Source organism: Lithobates pipiens, unplaced genomic scaffold (genome assembly GCF_037356315.1).
Source record: "Lithobates pipiens isolate NorthernLeopardFrog02 unplaced genomic scaffold, aLitPip1_a1.2 Scaffold_8, whole genome shotgun sequence".
NCBI classification, from domain to species: domain Eukaryota; kingdom Metazoa; phylum Chordata; class Amphibia; order Anura; family Ranidae; genus Lithobates; species Lithobates pipiens.
The window spans coordinates 657,358,281-657,378,785 of NW_027507903.1; the positions used below are offsets into that span (position 1 = coordinate 657,358,281).

Below are 20,505 nucleotides of genomic sequence, written 5' to 3' on the forward strand. Positions count from 1 at the left end.
TCTCCTCCACAATGGAAAACATGACAGGTCCTCTTTATGGAGAGATCTGGGGTCAGCAAAACAGGCCTTCTCGTCCAACATCAGTGTCTGGCCTCATAAATGTGTTTCTGGAAGAATGGTCAAACATTCCCATAGACACCCTCCTAAACCTTGTGGACGGCCTTCCCAGAAGAGGTGAAGCTCTTATAGCTGCAAAGGGCGGGGCCAGGTCAATATTGAACCCTACGGACTAAGACTGGGATGCCATTACCGTTCATGTGTGTGTAAAGGCAAGTGTCCCAATACTTTTGAAAATATAGTGTATCTAGGATCGGGGTCTGGTATAGATGAATGGAATCCCCGTCTTCTTTGCTGGCAGCAGATTCCTCAGCAGTGAACTGCCAACAAGCGGTTAAATTCTCCGTGGGGGGAGGGGCTAAGCTCAGATCATTGGATACAAGGTTTCCTCTGACACTCCTCTCTATGATCTGATCTCCTATGAAGTGGCTGCCAACAAAGGGTTACTTCTCAATGAGGTCATCGTACACAAGTGTGTGACAGGAGGAGTGAGACTCTGGTGAAGTCTGGATGGACTCTGACCAGGGAAGGCGGTGAGGGTTGGTTGGCAGAGGTGGTGGGGGCAGTGAGTGTACGTACATACGGCATATGTGAGCGACACCATGGCCGGATACAAGGTGCGAGCGGCGGAGCCGGGGGACTGCGAGGAAATCATGCGGATGATCCAGGTGAGATGATGGGACTTATATTCCTAATAGAAAGGCAGCAGATGACCCCCAACAGGAGTTCTCCTCTCTTCTCCTCTCCCTCTTCTCTCCTCTCCGTGCCCACTCCGAGCACATGGCTGGAAGTATGAATGGAATTCCAACCACAGCTAATGCTGGACTCCTAGAGACCATCTGCCCCTGGAAATGTGAGATGGAGGCCCTGTATGATTAGTAGAGTCTATGGATCTTATATGGGGGGCTTCCCTCCTCCTCCTACAACTGATATCTCATGGTAAAAAAAGAATTAAATCCTCAACAGTCTCTTCTATCTCTCCAGGACTCCATTGGTGAGATCCCTGTGCTGAGTTTCTGGGTCTGTACACCTGCTGTGCCCATTATGAGGGGTTCCCATCATCCCTGGGCTGAGTTCCTGGATCTGTACACCTGCTGTGCCCATTATAAGGGGTTCCCACCATCCCTGGGCTGAGTTGCTGGGTCTGTACACCTGCTGTGCCCATTATGAGGGGTTCCCACCATCCCTGGGCTGAGTTCCTGGGTCTGTACACCTGCTGTGCCCATTATGAGGGGTTCCCACCATCCCTGTGCTGAGTTTCTGGGTCTGTACACCTGCTGTGCCCATTATGAGGGGTTCCCACCATCCCTGGGCTGAGATCCTGGGTCTGTACACCTGCTGTGCCCATTATGAGGGGTTCCCACCATCCCTGGGCTGAGTTCCCGGGTCTGCACACCTGCTGTGCCCATTATGAGGGGTTCCCACCATCCCTGGGCTGAGTTCCCGGGTCTGCACACCTGCTGTGCCCATTATGAGGGGTTCCCACCATCCCTGGGCTGAGTTCCCGGGTCTGCACACCTGCTGTGCCCATTATGAAGGGTTCCCACCATCCCTGTGCTGAGTTCCCGGGTCTGTACACCTGCTGTGCCCATTATGAGGGGTTCCCACCATCCCTGGGCTGAGTTCCTGGGTCTGTACACCTGCTGTGCCCATTATGAGGGGTTCCCGGGTCTGTACACCTGCTGTGCCCATTATGAGGGGTTCCCACCATCCCTGGGCTGAGATCCTGGGTCTGTACACCTGCTGTGCCCATTATGAGGGGTTCCCACCATCCCTGGGCTGAGATCCTGGGTCTGTACACCTGCTGTGCCCATTATGAGGGGTTCCCACCATCCTTGGGCTGAGTTCCTGGGTCTGTACACCTGCTGTGCCCATTATGAGGGGTTCCCACCATCCCTCTGTTGTGTTTACAGGTCTGTACACCTGCTGTGCCCATTATGAGAGTCCCCATCATCCCTGTTGCTGAGATTCTGGGCCTGTACATTCCTTGTGCCCATTATGAGGGGTTCTCACCATTCCTGTGCTGAGTTCCTGGGTCTGTACACCCGCTGTGCCCATTGTGAGGGTTCCCATCCTCTCTGTGCTGATGTCCTTGGTCTGTACACCTGCTATGCCCATTATGAGGGTTTCCATCAACTCTGTGCTGAGTTCCCTGGTCTGTACACTGACTTTGCCCATTATGAGGGGTTCCCACCATCCCTGTGCTGAATTCCTTTGTCTGTACACTTGTTGTGCCCATTATGAGGGGTTCCCACCATCCCTCTGTTGAACTCCTGGATCTGTACACCCGCTGTGTCCATTATGAGGAGTTTCCACCATCCCTGTGCTGGGTTCCCGGGTCTGTACACCCGCTGTGCCCATTATGAGGCTCTGTAGGATATAAATGTTCTACATTCATGGGCCGAGTAGGTTTAGACCCTCTTTAGAGAGGATAAACATGCTCCACAGTCTCCACAACTTGTTTTGTGCTGAAAGTGTGAGATCTCCTTAAATTTTATTGATCTCTTCCACTTTGTGGAGTCAACATCCAACAGTGGGAGGTGCTGGCTTCTTCCAGTTTAGAAGAATGCATGTCTTAGCTGCATTTAGTAGGTGTCAAAAAATGTATATAATTTTTTTTTTTTTATTTTTTTTTTTTTTGGATGGTCGATACATAATGGGTAAAAAGCTGAGTCTTTCGAGAATTTGTAATCCTGTGAATTTTTGAACAATGTTCCTTGCTTCCCTCCAGTATGTAGGGATGAGCTTGGTGTTCGACTTGAACATCGGCCGATCATCTGTTCGGCGAATTCAGAACTTTTTGGACCGTTCGCACCAAATTCGTGTGGCATGAACGGCCCCACAATGCACTTGCGCCATCGCAATGCATTGCTGGCTCATGATTGGCCAAGCATGCACTGTGACCCGGCATGCTTGACCAATCACAGCGCGGGCAGTGAGGAGAGCCATAATTGGCCACAGGCAGGATGCACAGGGGGTTTAGTACACGCCCCACACTACACAAGGCCGCCACGCTGGAGGCCTTATATAGTGTGTTCTGGCGTGCAGGGAAAGAGCTAGATGGGAACGGACAGTGTGTTCTTTTCTCAGGCATCTTAAAGTGTTGTTGTGTGCCTCCAGCACAGTATACACCTGTATCTACCCTTTAATGCTGGTGTTCTCTAATATAGGCATCTGCAGGAATTAGTGGGTGTTGTGTGCCTCCAGCACAGTATACACCTGTATCTACCCTTTAATGCTGGTGTTCTCTAATATAGGCATCTGCAGGAATTAGTGAGTGTTGTGTGCCTCCAGCACAGTATACACCTGTATCTACCCTTTAATGCTGGTGTTCTCTAATACAGGCATCTGCAGGAATTAGTGGGTGATGTGTGCCTCCAGCACAGTATACACCTGTATCTACCCTTTATTGCTGGTGTTCTCTAATACAGGCATCTACAGGAATTAGTGAGTGTTGTGTGCCTCCAGCACAGTATACACCTGTATCTACCCTTTATTGCTGGTGTTGTCTGTTGCATATCTTGCATATTAGCCTTTAAAATTAGCACTTTTGATTTCAAACATTCGAGTCCCATAGACTTTAATGGGGTTCTAAAGTTCGTACGAATTTTAGGTCCGTTCGAAGGTTCTGGTGCGAACAGAAACCGGGGGGTGTTCGGCTCATCCCTACCAGTATGATTCTATTTTCGCAGCGGACTAAAATATGTGTAAAACATCGTACCTCTCCCCTCCTGGCATCTCCAACGTCTTAGGGTAAAATTTTATGGAGCATCTGCGGGGGGTGTGATATCACCTCGTCAGGATTTTAATTAGTCTCCTGAATCTTAGTGGACAACCTGACAATATTTTGTCGTTGGCTGAGCGTGAATGTATGGTTAATTTCTTTCTCCCGTTTCTCCAGCCAGGGTAGTTTCCAGTGTTCTGGTGGCGAAATCAGTAGGCTATATGTTTTTGAGAGCACTTGCGGCAATACCCCCATCGTCTGAGCAATATTCCTCCAAATGTGGCTAGACATCTACCATATCTTCCCAGAATCGGTATCAAGTGGAGAAAGTGATGGAGTTGTAGAGCATTCCAGAACGGCAAACAGAAGGTGCCGGTAGATTCCATTAATAAGGCAATGGAGGTCCAGCCCCCTGCCACTGGGAAGTGCGATGCCCAAACAGTTATTTCGTAGAGTAATTCTGATCTCTAAGGCTGGGGGGGAACCAAGGGTTCCCAATGATGGGCAACAGTGGTAAATCCATGGTCAAGAGAGAGGTCTTTGTAAATATATGTGCACAGCTACGTACTGTAGGGCCAATCGGGGGAATGCAGCTTTAAGGATGATGGTAGATTATCAAAGCGCCAAGGCACTCTGTTTAGTGGAACGTCCGTCTGTGCTTGTTCATTTTGTAGCCAGAGTTTTCCAGCGGAGTGATGGTTCCAGTCTATGAGGCGTCCTATTTGAACTGCCTGGTAATATTTTAGAACGTCCGGAAGGGCAATACCACCGAACTGTTTAGGGATAGAAGCGAGTGGGGGGTGTGTGGTCTCTTGTGCGCCCAGATAAATTTAATGAATATGGAGTAGACCTGTTTGAAATACTTTGAGATGTAGATACTTGGGTAAGATATACATCTTTAAAAGATTGCATCTTTTTCCGAACCAGGAATGTAGACCTCGATTCTGCATCTCTAACGGGCTATGGTTTCTGGTCAGGAGAGGGGGGGGGGGGTAGTTGAGTTCAAAGACCCTAGATAAGTTAGGTGGGATATGTGTTCCCAGGTATTTTAGGGCTGTCTCTGTCCACTTCAAATTAAAATTTTTAGCTGTAAGGTTCTGAGGAGCGCGGGAGGGGGACCCCCACTCCCATAGCTTCTGATTTAACGAAATTGATCCGCAAGTTGGAAAGCTTTCCATAGTCATCAAATTCATGAACAAGGTTGGCAAGTGATACGGAGGGGTTAGTGAGGGAGAAGATCAAGTCGTCGGCATAAGCGGAAATTGTATGCTGTCTGTTCCCTACCTGATCCCCCAGAGATATCCGGGGTAGTTGGATCGCACACAGAAAGGGTTCCAGAGAGAGAGGGCAAAGAGCAGGGGGGATAATGGGCATCCCTGCCTTGTTCTGTTTTGGGAAAGGGGTCGGAAAGGATCCCATTGGCTGGCTTTCACTTGAGCCGTTGGGTTGGAGTATAACTTGGTGACCCACTGTAGCATATGTTCTCCCAGGCCAATGTGACGTTGGATGGCAAACGTGAATCACCAGATCACGGGGTCGAACTTTTTTTTTTTTTTTTTAGCATCCGTTCCTATTAGAGCAAGGGGGGGGTCTGACTCCTGTGTCGTGTGGATGAGATTCAATATTTTTTAAGCGCATTATCGCGTGCGTCTCTAGTTTGGAAGAAATCCCCCTTGATCAAGGTGAATTGGAGGTTGTAGATTTTGTGTAATTCGCGTGGCAATAATTTTTGTAAACCGTTTTAAGATCACAGTTCAAGAGAGAGGTCTATAGCTGCCACAGCAAGCTCTTTACCTTCATTGGGGATCACCATGACATGGGCTTTTAAGGTGTCTCTAAGGAAGAGTATTTCGTACCCCAGTCCATTGAACAGATCTACTACTAGATGGGGGGGGGGGGGCAGGAGTGGTAGTAATTGTTTGTAGTATTGAAGTGGAAAACCATCGGGGCCCGGGGCCTTGCCTGTCTTTGAAATTTTAAGTGCATTCTGTAGTTCTTCTAAAGTAATTAGTGCTTCCAACTCATCACCCATACCTCCAGGGGTCAGCTGGGGGAGCTGAGAGGAGGCTATGTAGTCTTCTATCTGTATCTGGGAAGGGGACTGGTCTGGCAGGTTGTACAGAAAAGAGTAGAATTCTTGAACTTCTTTAAAGCCCTGGGCAATATGTTTTAAGGAGTGCTGCTTTTTGGCCTTGGGGTATAATAATCTGAGCGCTAGATGAGGCTAGTTTTTGTTCCCAGATCGATCTGGCTAGCTTTCTGCCACATTTATCTTCAGACTCATAACGCAGTCTTCTGTATCTTTTGTATGGTTTCATTAGCTCAGTATCTCAATATGTCTGATGTCTGTTTGCGGAGAGATAAGAGGTCCCTTTCAAGCGCTGGGATCAGGTCGTGTTTATGCGCCTCCACCCTGTGGATGTCGTGGAGAAGGGACAAAAGTTTCTCCTCGCGTTGCCTTTTGAGCCTGGATCCATGCTTAATGAGGATACCTCTGATAACTCCCTTGTGGACCTCCCAAAGGATCCCCCACATGGCAGTCAGGTTGTTTATTAGTCTGAAAGTACAGACATTAGTTCTTTTCGACCTCTCTTCCATTGTTTCGGGGGTTTCCAGGAGGCTTTCATTTAACTTCCAGAATCTGGGTCTAGAGTAGAGTTACCACTTTTTCTTTAAACCAAACCCGAACAAGCCCCGTCGCCGGGGAAAGAACATCAGACAATTCTGTACTGGGACGGAGTTTGCCCCAGGAATGAAAATAGGGCTGGCAGGTCTCCTGGCGATCGCAGTGTAAAGGAGCACTGGTCTCTGCGCAAGGTGGCAGAGAGGGTGTATCCCCGTCTGTATGTGATGTTTTGACCGACAGGCCTCGTCCAGAAAGGGGCAAAGCATAGCCCACCGTTGCAATGTGGCTCTTAAACTGTCTGGGAGTATTTTTATTTTTATTTTTTTTTTTATTTTTTTTTTTTATGAGTGTGCATTAAAGTTCTAAGCTTTTCTGAGGACTGTCTCCTTGAGTGTGTATCTGTGCAGCCTGCAGATCACATCTCTCGGTCTATTGTGGTCAATAGAGCGGGGTCCCAGTGCTCTGTGAATTCGATCAAATTCTACCTGGCTAGGGAGGGCATCTCCGGAGACTCTCTGGAAGATCGCAGTGGCTGTTTTTGGTAGGTCCTCAGGACCTATCGCCTCAGGTTGGCCTTTAATCCTCCAGATTGTTTCTTCTGCTCCTATCTTCCATGTCCTCAAGATGGAGCTGTAGGGATACTGCGGCGTCTATGTGGGCTTCTTGTATGGACTCCAGCACCAACACCCGCTGGCTCAGTGCCACTATAGAGTACTCCCCTGTAGTTAACCTGGTGGACAGGGATTTAACTTCTCTAACTACCTGTAAGTCCTTGCGGTGCTTCTCCTCCAGGCGCCTATGAGCAGCTCTATGTTCGAATTGGTCGGGAGGGCCTGGAGAATGGCTCGGAGTCCAGCATCCATTTGAAGGGACAGGGCTGCAGCGAAGGGTTCCGAGAGGTGGATGGGAGATCCTGTGGAACAACCAAGTAGGAGTCTGAGTCACACAAAGCGCCTGGCGAGGCCACGTGAGTGTGGGCAAGAGGTTGCGGGTGGGGGTCCTCCTGGGGCTGCCACCTTATGTTTCGGGGTGGCCTGGGCATCTGGGGAAGTAACATTCAATCCTGCGCTGGTTTTAGCTGTCTGTTTTTTTTTTTTTTTTTTTTTTTTTTCTCCCCCCCCCTTCGTTTTTCATTTACTGACAGTGGGCATACCATAATCATCAGAGATTTACGAGTCATGTAAGCCGGGCAAGGCAGGTGCAGGCCAGGAGCTCTAGCTACATGCGTCTAACCACCTGCATGTCCAGAACACATCCCCCCCCCCCCCCACTACCATGTTTTAAAGCCAACGATCGGCTCCCTTGTAAAAGCAATCCAAGTGGCTAACTAGCCACTGTATTGCTTTTACAAGCATCGGGATGAGACACCCCCCCCCCCCCCCCTCCCGCCGCCTTCCACAGCACTACCGAAATCTCCTGTACCACTGCGAGTCCCGATCGACCAGCCATCTGATCATGGAGCCCAACAAAGACTGGATCCACTTTTTTGGGCTCTATGGTATAGTAGGGTGACCAAATGGTCTGGGGACAAGACTGTCCCTGGTTTTGTCTCTGGCAGGGCCTCTAATAAGCCAGTACAGCCAGCCCTGTTATACCAGGCCCAGTGTCCTTAGCTCAGCAGGGGTGGCCGAGCAGCCTCACCGATGATCGGGCCGCCGTGTGGAGAGTTACAAGCACCGATCTGTGTGGCTTTCAATGAAGCAGCTGACAGCCGCTCCTCCTCCTCCTCCTCCTCCTCCCTTTTCCACAGCTGTCAGCTGCTTCACTGAGATCGGTGCTTGTAACTCCCCCCTGCCGCCCTGATCTTCCCCCACTGTCCAGCGAATATCCCTTAATCTCTGGGCCCCTGTGCCCTCCTCCAGCTCCCTGCATCCTCCTACAGTTTCCCCTCTCATCCTGGATCTGTCAGGATGGAGAGCAGATGAAGGAGCCAGTATATATGTTGTTTACCAGCTCCTTCCTTTTCTGAATGAACCAAATCAGCAAATCTGTCCATTCATAAATGAGCATTTGTAAACTGTTCCTTCTGCTGCCGTCTAAGAATGGGGAGGAGCTTCTGTCTCCAGTGCAGCTGTGGCTGCAGAGAAAGGGACTGAGGGATCAGTGTCCTCAGTCCCTTTTCCTGTGTCAAAGGGGGATGTTAATAAATATTTGAAAATGTAATTGTAAACATAATGGGGAAAAAAAACACTAACACCGGCCACTCCCCCTCCCTCCCCCCAAAAAAAGTATTGTGGGGAAAAAAAAGTGTATGTGTGCATATATTTATCTATTTTTTACACTGTCCACTGATTCGATCCATTGCAAACCTCCTATCCCCTAAAAAAAAATGTAAAAAGAGAAATTAAATTGTATGAATTGAAAAAAGAATAAAAAAATAAACTGACACTGTCCACTGCTCTACTGACAACATCCATCAATAGACCACCACATCACGAAACACAATTTTTTCTTAAGAAAAAAAAAAATGTAAGATAATAAAAAAATAAAATAAAAAAAAATATATAATGTGTATACACACACACACACACACACACACACACACACACACACACACACACACACACACACAGTGCCTTGCGAAAGTATTCGGCCCCCTTGAACTTTTCAACCTTTTGCCACATTTCAGGCTTCAAACATAAAGATATAAAATTTAAAAATTTTGTGAAGAATCACCAACAAATGAGACACAATTGTGAAGTGGAACGAAATCTATTGGATATTTTAAACTTTTTTAGCAAATAAAAAACTGAAAAGTGGTGCGTGCAAAATTATTCGGCCCTTTTACTTTCAGTGCAGCAAACTCACTCCAGAAGTTCAGCGAGGATCTCTGAATGATCCAATGTTGTCCTAAATGACTGATGGTGATAAATAGAATCCACCTGTGTGTAATCAAGTCTCTGTATAAATGCACCTGCTCTGTGATAGTCTCAGGGTTCTGTTGAAAGCGCAGAGAGCATCATGAAGACCAAGGAACACACCAGGCAAGTCCGTAATACTGTTGTGGAGAAGTTTAAAGCCGGATTTGGATACAAAAAGATTTCCCAAGCTTTAAACATCCCAAGGAGCACTGTGCAAGCGATCATTTTGAAATGGAAGGAGTATCAGACCACTGCAAATCTACCAAGACATGGCCGTCCCTCTAAACTTTCAGCTCAGACAAGGAGAAGACTGATCAGAGATGCAGCCAAGAGGCCCATGATCACTCTGGATGAACTGCAGAGTACTACAGCTGAGGTGGGAGAGTCTGTCCATAGGACAACAATCAGTCGTACACTGCACAAATCTGGCCTTTATGAAAGAGTGGCAAGAAGAAAGCCATTTCTCAAAGATATCCATAAAAAGTCTAAATTTGCCACAAGCCACCTGGGAGACACACCAAACATGTGGAAGAAGGTGCTCTGGTCAGATGAAACCAAAATCAAACTTTTTGTCCACAATGCAAAATGATATGTTTGGCGTAAAAGCAACACAGCTCATCACCCTCAACACACCTTCCCCACTGTCAAACATGGTGGTGGCAGCATCATGGTTTGGGCCTGCTTTTCTTCAGCAGGGACAGGGAAGATGGTTAAAATTGAGGGGAAGATGGATGCAGCCAAATACAGGACCATTCTGGATGAAAACCTGTTGGAGTCTGCAAAAGACCTGAAACTGGGACAGAGATTTATCTTCCAACAAGACAATGATCCCAAACATACAGCAAAATCTACAAAGGAATGGTTCACAAATAAACGTATCCAGGTGTTAGAATGGCCAAGTCAAAGTCCAGACCTGAATCCAATCGAGAATCTGTGGAAAGAGCTGAAAACTGCTGTTCACAAACGCTCTCCATCCAACCTCACTGAGCTCCAGCTGTTTTGCAAGGAAGAATGGGCAAGAATTTCAGTCTCTCGATGTGCAAAACTGATAGAGACATACCCCAAGCGACTTGCAGCTGTAATCGCAGCAAAAGGTGGCTCTACAAAGTATTAACGCAAGGGGGCCCAATCATTTTGCACGCCCCACTTTTCATTTTTTTATTAGTTAAAAAAGTTTCAAAAATCCAATAGATTTCGTTCCACTTCACAATTGTGTCCCACTTGTTGCTGATTCTTCACAAAAAATAAAAATTTGATTTATCTTTGAAGCCTGAAATGTGGCAAAAGGTTGAAAAGTTCAAGGGGGCCGAATACTTTCGCAAGGCACTGTACTGCACATGATAACATATTGGTCAGTCCATAGTGCATCAACATGGGAGGCAGAGATCCAGAAGGCTTATGCATTTCTTCCTCAGAGCCAACTGAGGTTTTTTACCTTGAAATCTTTCTTTCTTTCTTTCTCCTCTTTCTTTCTTTCTCCTCTTTCTTTCTTTCTTTCTTTCTTTCTTTCTTTCTTTCTTTCTTTCTTTCTTTCTCCTCTTTCTTTCTTTCTCCTCTTTTCTTTTCCCTTTCCCTACTGCCCCATAGAGAACTTCTAACATGATTCCACATAAGGAAAAGGAGGACAAGTGGGGCCATCTAGTGGTCGAAATTGGCAACTACATGCTAACCCTACAGTGCGGGGCTTCATACATAAATAACATGACCCTAAATAAGGACAAGTGGGGACATCTAGTGGCATAAATTGTGGACTACACTTCAGCTAATTTTATATCTGTATTTTCCAGGAATTGGCGGACTATGAGAAGTTGTCGGATCAGGTGAAGAATACAGCGGAAGGTAGGTGGAGTTGCAATCTCGTTATTGATGGCTGACGACACCCACTTTGGGGTATTTGGAGAGAGGGAGGAATGTTCCGGGTCAGATATAATTTTCTGCACATATTTGGGATAATCGGATCGTCCAATCAGAAAATTGGAAAAAAATCTGTTGGGTTAGGTGACATTTAGCCCTGTCGCCATTTTTTCCTAAAAAAAAAAAAAAAAAAAAAAAAAAAAAAAACCTCCTGTGCTGTACCTATTTATACCCCTGTGCCCAACCCCACCCCTCGTACCTCCTATATTGCCTTTGCCCTAATGATAGATTTTCTACACATGCACCACTCCTGTGTACTTTGCATAGACTCAGTTTAGAGATTGGCATCCATATTTTACCGCTCCCCATTTTTCTTATTTTATTTTTCTTACACAGGGCTGCGCCGTGACGGATTTGAGGAGCCCTCCCCTCTATTCCGCTGCTTAGTGGCCGAGGCAGAAGATGAACAGAAAACAGCAGAAGGTATCAGATGGGGCAAATGTACTCATTGTGGGAGTGGCTCTATTATTATTATTATTATTAATATTAATTATTATTCCATGACAGCAGGGCATTCTATCATTGTGCTTCATACACATCTGGGAAGGATGCAGTACACACAATTAACCAGTAGAGGGCAGTTTGTCACCATTTCTGCTTCCATCCCAATGTTTGTCATAACTGATACAAAGTTTCTTTCACATAAATGATACAAATGAAGGAAGAACGTCAAACAATGAAACAAAAGAGGATCAGCACTAAAGAGTGAATAGTGTGAAGCCGAATTCTCAGTCTATCATTCTGTTTCATCAGAAATAGTACAATATAGTTCAATTCATCCGAGAATGTGAGTACATTAATGAGCATTACTCATCACATCTCCTCGCCTCTGTTCTCCGCCCCACCCCATGGTTCCTCGCCTCTGTTCTCCACCCCATCCCATGGCTCCTCGCCTCTGTTCTCCGCCCCATCCCATGGCTCCTCGCCTCTGTTCTCCGCCCCATCCCATGGCTCCTCGCCTCTGTTCTCCGCCCCACCCCATGGCTCCTCGCCTCTGTTCTCCGCCCCACCCCATGGCTCCTCGCCTCTGTTCTCCGCCCCACCCCATGGCTCCTCGCCTCTGTTCTCCGCCCCACCCCATGGCTCCTCGCCTCTGTTCTCCGCCCCACCCCATGGCTCCTCGCCTCTGTTCTCCGCCCCACCCCATGGCTCCTCGCCTCTGTTCTCCGCCCCACCCCATGGCTCCTCGCCTCTGTTCTCCGCCCCACCCCATGGCTCCTCGCCTCTGTTCTCCGCCCCACCCCATGGCGCCTCGCCTCTGTTCTCCGCCCCACTCCATGGCGCCTCGCCTCTGTTCTCCGCCCCACTCCATGGCGCCTCGCCTCTGTTCTCCGCCCCATGGCTCCAACTTCAGATAGATGCAGTTGCACTCCATTTCACCAGAGCTTGGTGAATTAGGTGAAGTTCTGCTGATTTCCCACATTCACTAAGCTCTGGGGGAAAAAAATAGTGCAACTGCATTTGCAAAGTGCACAGACTATTTGCCTTTAATAGTGTGTGTGTGTGTGTGTATATATGTGTGTGTGTGTGTATATATATATATATATATATATATATATATATATATATATATATATATATATATATATATATATATATATATATATATATATATATATATATAATATATAAAAAATTTTTTTTTTTTTTTTTTTTTCTGTTCCTCATTCAAAGAATATGAAATATAAACTGGGCCCACTCTTATGTTTTCAGGCCCACGGCTGGTGGGTTACGCTCTGTCCTACTACAGCTACAGCACGTGGAACGGGCGATCGTTGTACCTAGAGGACCTCTATGTCATGCCGTCATACAGAGGTGGAGTATACCGGATTTATGATTTGGGGGAGGGGTTAGACATGTGCACTGACAAAAAATTCTTTCATTTTAGTATTGTTGGGGTTGTTGTGTGTGTGTGTGTGTGTGTGTGTGGTTTGTTTGTTTGTTTTGTTTTTTTGTTATTTCGGAAGTTCGAAAATCTGAAAAGGAAAATTTGAAATGACTTTTAACCACTTCAGCACCGGAAGCTTTTACCCCCTTCCTGACCAGAGCACATTTTGTGATTCGGCACTGCATTGCTTTAACTGACAACTGCGATTTGGCTCCCATACAAAATTTACTTCCTTTTTTTTTCCCACAACTAGAGCTTTCTTTTGGTGGTATTTGATCACCTGCATGGTGTGTTTCTTTCTTTCTTCTTCTTTCTTCTTCCCGTTCTGCCGCTCCGTGATCGCCGGTCCCACGGGTACGGTCAAGCTGTACACGGCACACATTCCCCATGCTAGCTCCTCCAATTACAGGGGACGTACACGTACGCCCATTTGTCCACTGCCGCCATTGTGCTGACATATATTGGCGGTCGGCAAGTAGTTAAATTTATAGGTTTTGGAATTTCCTTTCAAATTTTGGCTGTTTGTGAATGTAACAGATACAAATTTTATCTGAAATAACGAATGCCGTATCCAAACAAATCTAATGTAACAAATTAATACCCTGTTTCCCTGAAAATAAGACCTAGCGTGACTGTCAATGATGGCTGTAATATAAGCCCTACCCTGAAAATAAGACCTACAAGGACTTTAACTAGGGCTTATATTGCAGCCATCACTGACAATCACGCTAGGTCTTATTTTCGGGGAAACGGGGTACTAAATAATATTATTAGATCATTGTGGTTCCATTCGTTTAGATATGGCATTCGTAACTTCGGATAACGGCGTACTCGTTACATTATACAAACAGCCAAATTTGATAGGAAAATTCCAATTCCTATAGTTTAATAGTTATTATATGTTCGTTATTTCAAAATTTCAGATTTTCATTCTTGTTTTCGGATTTCCAAATGCGAAATTTAGGAATTTAGAATTAACAAATTTTTTGTCCAAATGTTTAAACAAATTCAGAACTAAATGAAATACACATGTCTAATGGGGGGGGGGGGGGGGGAAGGAGAGCCATCCAGATCACATGATCACACCCCCCCCCCCCCACACCTCAATATGATGTCATAATGTAAGATGCATGTTTTTATCCCTCCAGGATATATATATATAATTTTTTTTTTTTTTTTTTTTTTTTGTTTCTCCTTCCCGGGCCCCTATGTGCAGCACTGACAGCTAGATCCTTATAGGTCCCTTCCTCTCACATATATAAGTACATGGCGTCTCCTCCATATACTGACCCTTCTTGTCTCCGACAGGTAAAGGCGTCGGCTCCAAGCTGCTGACGGCTACAGCGGAGGTAAGTGCACTCCATATAAAAAAAAAAAAAAAAAATATATATATATATATATATAATTATATTTTAGAATACACGCGGGGTAATATTTAATGTGCGGACCGGGGGAGGAGGGGGGGGGTTGTAGAGATGGGTAGTGTTCATGGCCTGGACTTATTACAACCTGGAAGAGGCCCCAACCTGCCCAGAGTGTAACCGGCAAATTGTCAGACGCTGTGCACCGTACTAAGAAACTACTAATGTATATTCCATTGAGGAACTAGCTGCGTGTGCAGGTGTGCGCTCCTAGTCCTAACTGATAGCCAAGGGTTCTATAGAGCTCCAGTTTTATTACAACTTAAAAACAAAAAAAGGGAAGGAAAAAAAATAAATAAATAAAAATAAAAAGCCATCCCCGATCGCAGTCTGTAATTTTTATCAATCTCGGGAGCAGTGACTCCTATTGGTTAAATGCCAATCTGCATAACATTGGAGAACTAGCTGCCTGCAATGGGTGTGTGCTACTAGTCCTAACTTTCAGACTGCAATCAGCAATGGCAACCTAAAAAAAAGACATTGCTGATCACAATCTGTAATTTGTATCAATCTTGGGCGCAGTCACCCCCTGCTGGGAGAATGCTGAACTACGTTCCATTGGAGAACGACGTTCCATTGGAGAACAAGCTGTGTGCACAGGCGTGCGCACCTAGTCCAACCTGCTTTGTTACTGACAGCTAAGAGGTTCTATAGAGATGCGTGATGCATTAAAGTCCATGAAAAATCTAAAAAAAAATGAAAGGCTAATATGCAAGTTGGTGTCAAAAAGTGTTTGGGGACCCGGGTCCTGTCCCAGGGGACATGGATCAATGCAAGCAAAATTTTTAAAAACTGAAGCTTTTTCAGGAGCAGTGATTTTAATAATGCTTAAAGTGAAACAATAAAAGTGAAATATTCCTTTAACTATCATGCCTGGGGGTGTCTTATAGTATGCCTGTAAAGTGGCACATTTTTCCCGTGTTTAGAACCATACCACAGCAAAATAACATTTCTAAAGGAAAAAAATGTCATTTAAAACTGATCGCGGCTGTAATGAATTGTCTGGTTTTGCCAATATAGTTAAAATTCATTGAAAAAAAGAGCATGGGTTCATTACCAAGCCCTTCAGGTCTGGTATGGATTTTAAGGGGAACCCTGCTCCTTTCTTTCTTTCTTTCTTTCTTTCTTTCTTTCTTTCTTTCTTAATGACTGTCCTTGCTGGCCCAGCTCCTCTGCTTCACCCCCCCCCCCCCCCGCCTCCTTCCCTGCATTGAAGAAAGTAAAAAAAATCTACTGTATATAATACTGGCCCCCATTTTTGTGTACTTTTTCTTACAGGCAGTCAAAGGCGGTCAGGCAGCCAATAGAAAGAGAGCAGCTCATTCTATAGGCAGATCAGCACCCGATATCGAAGGGGGTGTCTTGCTTTATATAATAAAAAAAAAAAAAATTGCATAGCCGTTTGCCCAGTAAAGGTGCGTGTGCATTTGTTCTGTGTGAACAGGGAAAAGAAGCAAACAATTCCCCCCCCAAACAAATGTTACTAAGTCCTCTCCTGTGCAGGACAAAAGGTTTTTCATTGACTTAAAGTGGGAATTCCCACATTTGCCCACTAGGTGGCAATAAGTGTCATAGGAAATTCTTATGGTGCTTGGCACCATCTAGTGGGCAAACAGAGTATTTCCCATTTTTAAATCCATGAACTGTGGCTAGGGTCCGGCGGTCCCCCTGCGGGGACTGTGGTTAGGGTCCAGCGGTCCCCCTGCGTTTTCTGTATTATGAATCTCTTGAGGATTTGTCCCTGAGATACTGATTAGACACAGGGCCCTTTAAAAGTTTCAATGCTGGGGGTCCCTCCTCATCTATAACTCCCCCCCCCTCCCCCTCCCCTCCCCCCCACCAGGCCAGCTGAGCATGAAATTCTGAATTGTATAAATGTGAAGAGGAAGAGAAGGGGGAGGGGGATTAGTGTCCTGGAGACGGGACGCAGAGGTCGTAATTTGAGAGTCCCCATTGTCTTCTTCCAGTCAGTCCGGTATTTTTTCTTCTACTTCCTGTACCAATTATCTCTGGAGAAACACTCTGAAAGTCTGAATTCTTCTGATCTTCTCATTGCCACCATATACACTATATTCCCAAAAGTATTGGGACGCCTGCCTTTACACGCACATGAACTTTAATGGCATCCCAGTCTTAGTCCGTAGGGTTCAATATTGAGTTGGTCCACCCTTTGCAGTTATAACAGCTTCAACTCTTCTGGGAAGGCCGTCCACAAGGTTTAGGAGGGTGTCTATGGCAGGGGGTCTCAAACTGGTGGCCCTCCCGCTGTTTCAAAACTACAAGTCCCATGAGGCATTGCAAGGCTGACAGTTACAAGCCTGACTCCCATAGGCAAAGGCATGATCAGGCATGAACAGCTGGAGGGCCACCAGTTTGGTCAAACATTCCCATAGACCACAGGTCTCAAACTGGTGGCCCTCCAGCTGTTCATGCCTGATCATGCCTTTGCCTATGGGAGTCAGGCTTGTAACTGTCAGCCTTGCAATGCCTCATGGGACGTGTAGTTTCGTAACAGCTGGAGGGCCACCAGCTTGGAGACCTGTGGTCTATGGGAATGTTTGACCATTCTTCCAGAAGAGCTTTTTGTGGGGTCAGGGCACTTGTGTTGGATGTGAAGGCCTGGCTCACAGTCTCCGCTCTATTTCATCCCAAAGTTGTTCTATTGGGTTGAGGTCAGGACTATGTGCAGGCCAGTCGAGTTCCTCCACCCCAAACTCCTTCATCCATGTCTTCATGGACCTTGCTTTGTGCACTGGTCCAAATCAATTTGGTAGGGGGGGGGGATTAAGGTGATATTTTTCATAGCGATATTCTGTGTTGAGGTTTGCAGCCACCAGGGGGTGCAATGGTTGGCATGTCAGTCATTGAAATTGGCATCATTGCTGAACAAATGGGGTGTGTGTTAAGCAACACTGAGACCCCAGGAGAGTGGCCAGGCTGACCTGGAGAGGATGGAGTTGTGGACACTTTCACAGGTAGGCCCCTCCCACATTGTAATATAAGAATTATAATGGGGGTGATATGCAGACCCCAGATCTGGGAATATGAGTAATACACTCAGATGGACACGAGACCCCCCCCCCACTTAGTGTGGTTTTGTAGTAACAGGATGATCCCTTGAAGGGAGGGGGAGGGGGAGGGGGGTCTCTATATTCTGGTTGCTGTAAAATCAGCTGATGTTATAATGGTGGCTGTGCCGGTCCTCACTTTGTCTCTCCTCTCCCTCCTCAGCTGTGCCTGTCTCTGGGTTGCGCCCGTCTCCAGCTCTCTGTCCTGGACTGGAACCAGCCGGCCATCTCCTTCTACCAGTCCCGCGGGGGACGCAACTTATCTGACGAGGAGGGGTGGCGCATGATCCGGTTCCTCCCCGATGACCTGCGGCGGATGATTTCCAAGAACGCCGAGCGGGACTCTATATGATGCAGCGTAGCTTCGCCTCTTTTTTTTTTTTCCCCACGAGGAATTTTTAGGGGGCGCTCCACCCAAAACTGATATTACAAGCTGATTCACTGGCTGCTTTTATCTACGGTCTGTGCGGCCGCGTTCACAACTCCACCTACCTCGGGGGAGGGGATTCAGCCTGATCAGAAGCTACTGAGTGAGCCCATCAAAGACCATCAGTTATGGGTGAAGTGCTGATTTAGATTCCCTACCTAGCTTTGATAGGTACTAGGTATCATCTGACCCCCCCCCCCTCAAGTGGACCTTCCTGAATCTTGAATAAGACTGTGAAAATTGGTATTTTTTTTGAATGGGTTTTATTCTCATTGGACTTTTGTTGAATGGTCTCAAAAGTAAAAATAAAGCCTTGAACTGTACGAGGTTTCCTGAAAGTGCAAATGAAAGAGAGTCAGAGGAGTTCCCAACTCCGCCCACTGTGCTATCTCTGCTTTGGCGTGTTGAAGGATCCCTAATTTATGCTGTTAATGCCCCTCTTCCCCCCCCCCCCCCCCCAACTCCTATGATCCTCTTAAGAACCTTACTACCCCATCTGGAGGCCACCCCCTGGATGTTGGTGGTGGGGGGATTTATATATAATATACTGCCCCTCTGCTGGCTGTGCAATGGATAATGGAGAAGGTGGGTTCATATGTACCACCTCTGCTGCCCTTCCCCTAGATATTGCAGGAGGTGGGTTCATATCTACTGCTGCCCTTCCCCTAGATGTTACAGGAGGTGGGTTCATATCTACCGCCCCCTCTGCTGCCCTTTCCCTAGATATTACAGGAGGTGGGTTCATATCTACCGCCCCCTCTGCTGCCCTTCCCCTACATATTACAGGAGGTGGGTTCATATCTACCACCCCCCTCTGCTGCCCTTCCCCTAGCTATTAGGAGAGGTGGGTTCATATCTACCAGTAGCACCCTCTCTGCTGCCCTTCCCTCTATGTATTAGAGGAGGTGGGTTCATATCTACCACCCCCCTCTGCTGCCCTTCCCCTAGATATTAGGAGAGGTGGGTTCATATCTACCGCCCCCTCTGCTGCCCTTCCCCCTAGATATTAGGAGAGGTGGGTTCATATCTACCAGTAGCACCCCCTCTGCTGCCCTTCCCCTAGCTATTAGGAGAGGTGGGTTCATATTTACCTCCCCCTCTGCTGCCCTTCCCCTAGGTATGAACCCACCTCTCCTAATATCTACCAGTAGCGCCCCCTCTGCTGCCCTTCCCCCTAGATATTGGGGTTCATATCTACCAGCTCGCTCTGCTGCCCTTCCCCTAGATGTTAGAGGAGGTGGGTTCATATCTACCGCCCCCTCTGCTGCCCTTCCCCCTAGATATTAGGAGAGGTGGGTTCATAACTACCAGTAGCACCCTCTCTGCTGTCCTTCCCCTATGTATTAGAGGAGGTGGGTTCCTATCTACCGCCCCCTCTGCTGCCCTTCCCCTATGTATTAGAGGAGTTGGGTTCATATCTACCGCCCCTTCCCCTACTTATTAGAGGAGGTGGGTTCATATCTACCGCCCCCTCTGCTGCCCTTCCCCCTAGATATTAGGAGAGGTGGGTTCATAACTACCAGTAGCACCCTCTCTGCTGTCCTTCCCCTATGTATTAGAGGAGGTGGGTTCCTATCTACCGCCCCCTCTGCTGCCCTTCCCCTATGTATTAGAGGAGTTGGGTTCATATCTACCGCCCCCCCCCCTCCCCCGCTGCCCTTCCCCTACTTATTAGAGGAGGTGGGTTCATATCTACCGACCCCTCTGCTGGCCATTTTTTGGATGCTATAGTGAAGGCGTGGTTGAAAGCTACTGCCGCCTCTGCTGGCCATTTCCCTGAATGTTAGAGGGGGCGGGGCTTATAGCTTTTGCACCCTCTGCTGGCCATTTCCCTGGATGTCATTGAGGAGGTGGGGTTTATGTCTACCACCCTCTCTGCTGGCTGCCCCCTGGAAAATGCAGAGGAGGCTGGATTTGTATCTACTGCCCCCTCTCTGGATGTAATGGAGGAGGCGGGGTTTTAATCTACTGCCCCCTCTGCTGGCCATTCCCTAGATGACACAGAGGAGGCAAGGAGTTCATATCTATAGCCCCCACTAATGGCAATCCCCTGAATGTTATGGGGGAGGTGGGGTCCATAGCTATTGCCCCAATATAGGGACTGCCATTCAGGGGCACCCATCCCACCGAAAAAATTTTTTATTTTGATACAATTTTTATTTTTTTGTGATTTCCCCCCCCCCCCCCCCCATTGATTTCACAGGTACAGCAGAGACTGTGGGCCAGGCCCTTCTCATCCAACATCAGTGTCTGTCCTCACAAATGCGCTTCTGGAAGAATGGTCAAACATTCCTATAGACACCCTCCTAAACCTTGTGGACGGCCTTCCCAGAAGTGTTGAAGCTGTTATAGCTGCAAAGGGCCAACTCAATATTGAACCCTATGGACTAAGACCGGGATGTCACTAAAGTTTATGAGTGTAAAGGCAGGTGTCTCAATACTTTTGATTGTATGTATGGACATATTTTATATTCTACACTTGCTGCATCTACATTCCATCTGTTCCACTGTAAGTCATC

The 20,505-nt window shown here is 47.0% G+C and overlaps 1 protein-coding gene across 1 annotated transcript; it reads left to right on the top strand.

Moving 5' to 3' along the window:
- Nucleotides 1-436: 436 nt before the first annotated feature.
- On the top strand, nucleotides 437-18,309 carry LOC143961747 (thialysine N-epsilon-acetyltransferase-like). The gene is made up of 6 exons (XM_077471087.1): nucleotides 437-725; nucleotides 11,056-11,107; nucleotides 11,519-11,605; nucleotides 12,896-12,997; nucleotides 14,379-14,419; nucleotides 17,723-18,309. The coding sequence occupies exons 1-6, from the start codon at nucleotides 660-662 to the stop codon at nucleotides 17,909-17,911; spliced, it is 537 nt and encodes a 178-aa protein (XP_077327213.1). The 5' UTR covers nucleotides 437-659; the 3' UTR covers nucleotides 17,912-18,309.
- The last annotated feature ends 2,196 nt before the right edge of the window (nucleotides 18,310-20,505 follow it).

Excerpts from the sequence above, each read along its gene's own strand:
- LOC143961747 (XM_077471087.1), top strand. The coding sequence starts at position 660 with ATGGCCGGATACAAGGTGCGAGCGGCGGAGCCGGGGGACTGCGAGGAA. Across the intron at positions 11,606-12,895 it reads TGAACAGAAAACAGCAGAAG|GCCCACGGCTGGTGGGTTAC; the intron begins GTATCAGATGGG and ends TTATGTTTTCAG. Across the intron at positions 12,998-14,378 it reads TGTCATGCCGTCATACAGAG|GTAAAGGCGTCGGCTCCAAG; the intron begins GTGGAGTATACC and ends TGTCTCCGACAG.